This window comes from Heterodontus francisci, chromosome 33 (genome assembly GCF_036365525.1).
Source record: "Heterodontus francisci isolate sHetFra1 chromosome 33, sHetFra1.hap1, whole genome shotgun sequence".
In the NCBI taxonomy this organism is placed as follows: Eukaryota; Metazoa; Chordata; class Chondrichthyes; order Heterodontiformes; family Heterodontidae; genus Heterodontus; species Heterodontus francisci.
Window position 1 is genome coordinate 24,048,891 of NC_090403.1, and position 4,442 is coordinate 24,053,332.

The 4,442-nt window shown below is 46.4% G+C and overlaps 1 protein-coding gene across 1 annotated transcript; it reads left to right on the forward strand.

The window, feature by feature from the left end:
• Positions 1-396: 396 nt before the first annotated feature.
• LOC137348056 (cyclin-dependent kinase 5 activator 1-like) lies at positions 397-2,971 on the forward strand. Its single transcript, XM_068013181.1, has one exon. It carries the CDS (start codon positions 1,224-1,226, stop codon positions 2,130-2,132), a length of 909 nt encoding a protein of 302 aa, XP_067869282.1. The 5' UTR covers positions 397-1,223; the 3' UTR covers positions 2,133-2,971.
• Positions 2,972-4,442: the final 1,471 nt, after the last annotated feature.

Sequence of the window (4,442 nt, forward strand, 5' to 3'; positions counted from 1 at the left end):
CATGCTCCCAGAGCAATACCCTGGGTCTCTGGGTTACTAGTCCAGTGACAATACCACTACACCACCGCCTCCCCTTACTCTTTGAAATAGTGCCATGGGATCATTTGCACCCACCTAAGACAGCAGATGGGGCCTTGATTTCACGTCCCTTGAGAAAAACAGCACTTCTGACAGTGCAGCACTACTTCAGTACTGCACTGGGCGTCTCAGCCTGGGATTCAAGTATCTGGACTGGGACTTGAACCCACAAATTCCTGACACAGCGGCGAGTGTGCTAAGCTGAAGTGGCAGCGAAAGGGTTGAATGATTTTAGAATAAGCTCCCCCTATATGGAAGGCGTTGTTGTGTTATGACTGGTGCGCCTGGCAGGAAGGCGGAGTGTGTCAGAGCAGAGAGAGAAAAAAACAGTATCAGTGAGGAAAGCGGCAGATAGCGGGCGAGAAGCAGTTAGAGACAGAGAGAGGGGAGAAAGCCGACCGGGATCCGGGGAGCGAAAGGCAGCCGGAGCCCGGCACATCCTGAACCTCTTCGGCTCTGATCCTCAGTCAACTCGGGGGCAAGAGGCTGGCCGGATCTCCCGCAACGCAAAATGCAGCCAGGAAAGCAGCCGCCCGTTTAGAGAGAGACCCGGGGGGACGCTCTTCATCTCGGTGATAGAAACCCTGGTCCAGCCAAGCGGCTGGATTGATTATTATAGCCCGGGGGAAAGGAGAGGAGAGACGGAGCTGCAATCGAGCAGTTTCCCATTCTGCGAGAAGAGGAAGGAAGCCGGTGTTCGCTTGACTTTGGGGAGCAAGTGGAGAGGATCTGCCATTTTACTGCAACGTGCTGTCTGATCCAACACATCGCCATTAATTTCAGTGCTGCAGCAGATTGAGAGAGAACAAGATCGGGAGGAGGGAAAGGACTTGGACTTTTAAAAGACTGGAGAAAATCTGGATTAAGTCTTGATTTGTCATTGTTGTGCATCAAAAGGAACAGACACTGCAGGGTCTGGACAGGCGGCTCTCCATCCTCCAGCCAGACGCAGTGTCCACATCTGCAGCATCCACCCAGACACTGAGAGTCAGCGCCATCCACAGGTCCAGCAGACACCCCGTACCCCCCCCAGCAGCAAGATCCCCAGCAGCAGACACCCCCCCAACCCCAGCAGCAAGATCCCCAGCAGCAGACACCCCCCAACCCCAGCAGCAAGACCCCCCCGCCCCCGCCCTACCTTCACCATGGGCACCGTGCTGTCTCTCTCACCCAGCTACAGGAAGGCGGCTCTCTTTGAGGATGGCTCGGGCACCGTGGGCCAGTACACGGCCGTGCAGAACAGCAAGAACTCCAAGGAGAAGAACCTCAAGCGGCACTCCATCATCTCCGTGCTGCCCTGGAAACGCATCGTGGCCGTTTCCACCAAGAAGAAGAACTCCAAGAAGGTGAATCCCAACAACTACCAGAACAACGTGACCCACCTCAACAACGAGAACTTGAAGAAGTCCCTGTCCTGTGCCAACCTGTCCACTTTCGGCCAGCCCCAAGCCCCTGCCCAGCGCCCCAGCCAAGTGCCCAGCAGCAAGAACAATGTGTCCTCGGTGAAGAAGACCCCCCACAGCACGGCCGTCAGCTCCAGCTCCCCCAAGAGGGTCATTGTGCAGGCTTCGACCAGCGAGCTGCTCAAGTGCCTGGGCGAGTTCCTGTGCCGCAGGTGCTACCGGCTCAAGCACTTGTCCCCGACTGACCCCGTCCTGTGGCTGAGGAGTGTTGACCGCTCCCTGCTGCTGCAGGGCTGGCAGGACCAGGGCTTTGTCACGCCGGCGAACGTGGTCTTTGTTTACATGCTGTGCCGGGACGTCATTTCATCGGAGGTCGCCACCGAGCACGAACTCCAAGCCACTCTCTTGACCTGCCTCTACCTGTCCTACTCCTACATGGGCAACGAGATCTCCTACCCGCTCAAGCCTTTTCTAGTGGAGAGCTGTAAGGAAGCTTTCTGGGACCGCTGTCTCAGCATTATCAACGCCATGAGTGCGAAAATGCTGCAAATCAACGCCGACCCCCATTTCTTCACTCAGGTCTTCGCCGACCTGAAGAACGAGTGCAACCAAGACGAGCGTGGCCGATTGCTGATAGGGCTGGACCGGTGACTGCTGGCTCGCCCCGGTTGGATAATTGTTTCAGAGACACGGGCACATTAATATATATATATATATATATCTCTCGAGAATCGATTAGAACGTAACCGATACCTCGATTTACTTGAGTGTGCAAACATTTTGTTTTTGTTTCATGGGGTCTAGTACGAAAGGGATTTATTTCCATGCTGCTAAAAAGTGTTTTAGAACAAATTTTAAATCCGTCCTGCAAAAAAAACGGCACGTTTCTCTCTCTCTCTCTTTAAATTGCAACAGTGGTATTGTGCATGCAAAGTATCTGTCTGTCCCTGAAATCTATGTTAGTACAACTGACTAGCAACAACAACAAAATAAATCCACGCGGCAAAAAGAAACACCAAGGATAATATTGAGTATTTGGACAGTTTTATTTGGTTAAATGTTTCAAAAGAAGTATTTATCAACATGGACACGAGGGGAAAAAAATACGTTTTTTTCTGTCGTTCTCGGATGCACGTGTTTTCTGTTTCAGTTCGAGATCAGGTGACTGCGGAACCTGCAAGGATGTGCCATTTTCACACGGAAGTCTGTCGGAGACTTCAGCTGAATATTTTGGAAGTGCTAAATACATGAAAATGTTTCCCAGTGCAATTTGTTATTTAAGGAAAAAAAATCTCTGTTGACCAAACGGTGTTATTTGTTGTATGTGTGTAGGGTGTGTGTGTGTGTGTGTGTATGTATGTGTGTGGGTGAAATTGAGACTGTTGCTGTCACAATGTGATAAACAGCGGTGGTTGTATTTTTTGTTGATGTTTTTTTAATTTTTATTTATTTTTGTACTGTGATGAATAAAATGCACTGATCATTCATGACTGACTGAGTCTGCTTGGGAGTTTTATTTCAGGTGACAATGGGAAATTTTAACCCACTCATGGAACTTGACTCTTAATTAACGAGTTAAACCGCCCCTCTTGCCAGGATGCCCTAATTTCTAACTATATTCTGCAAGAAAAGTTTAGTCGTTTTCTTCTAAGGCTATACAACGGCCTGGTAATTTGTGCTATTCGGCTTATTCCGGCCAACGCCTTTCCTAAGCTTATTTTACGCATTCTTTATGTGTGTGTAACGTTTGCATTGATCTGAAGTCTCAAACAATTATTTGCAAAATCTGATGTTTTTGTTAATATTTCTGTGCCTGAAATTTCGAATTACTGACCGATTTTGCATTAAATCGCCGGCAGTTATAGAATTTTCTGTTCCGATTTAGAAACAAATGTTTATATAGAACCAATGCGGTCTTGATTTTATATGATGTTAAAAGGGAACGCGAATTTCCTGTTGTCCTTGACTGTTTAAGCTTTGATTGACAGTACAAGGTAACTGTAACCGACCAAGGCAATGTTATGAAATATCAACCCCATCTGAGGTTGAGATTTTTGTTTTCATATGTGAGAGTTTATGTGTTTATGAATTGGTATGATTCGGAACTCATATTCAACCATATCTCATGCCTCCCCTGAGGTCAGTTCTCCCTCTCAACAGTGGAACAGTGATCAATGCTAACAAAATTATAGGGTTATTATACGTCTCAAAAACGGAAAAATGCAGATTGTATTCATTCAGAGAAAATAAATAGACAATTATCTCGTAATCCTTCAGCGAGTGTTGGATTCTTCCCACATAATCATCCACATTTATTCTGCCGCTTCTGGAATGACCGCTGGTTCGATTGAATATTCTTTTTCCAACACAGGATTGTAATTTCCCCGAGTCCGTGGGCTTGGAAAATGAGAGATTTTTCTTATTATTTGAGTGATATAATCTGAATAATTTAACGTTGCATCCTTTTACAAATTCGAGCATTTAAAATGTGTATTGCCCACTGTAAATTGAATATATTTTTGCGGAGGGGAGGGAGACATATTAAAGCAGTTTGCTCATGGAAACACCTAGTGGTCAGAGCCGGCAACTACATTGTGACAGTTGACATAGGAAAAAATTGGAAATGTCGATACAACAACAACCTATATTTATATAGCACTAATAAAACGCCCCCAAGGCACTTCACGGGAGCATCATAAAACAAAATATGACACAGCACTTTGCAATGGTAAATGCTGCTGCAAGAGCATGAACAAAAATTGTGACATCACAAATTAGGTGCTTCCTATTATTTTTAATATATAGATACAGGTGTGCATTGGTTGATATCTCTAGGAACTTTTCATATCATTCAAAATGATATCCAGTCAAAATTGATGGGATGATAATTTCTGTGTTGGCTGTGAGGATCCTTTCTGAAATGATCCAATCTGTTTCCTAGTGGGTAATATATTGCCAGCA

Excerpts from the sequence above, each read along its gene's own strand:
- LOC137348056 (XM_068013181.1), top strand. The coding sequence starts at position 1,224 with ATGGGCACCGTGCTGTCTCTCTCACCCAGCTACAGGAAGGCGGCTCTC.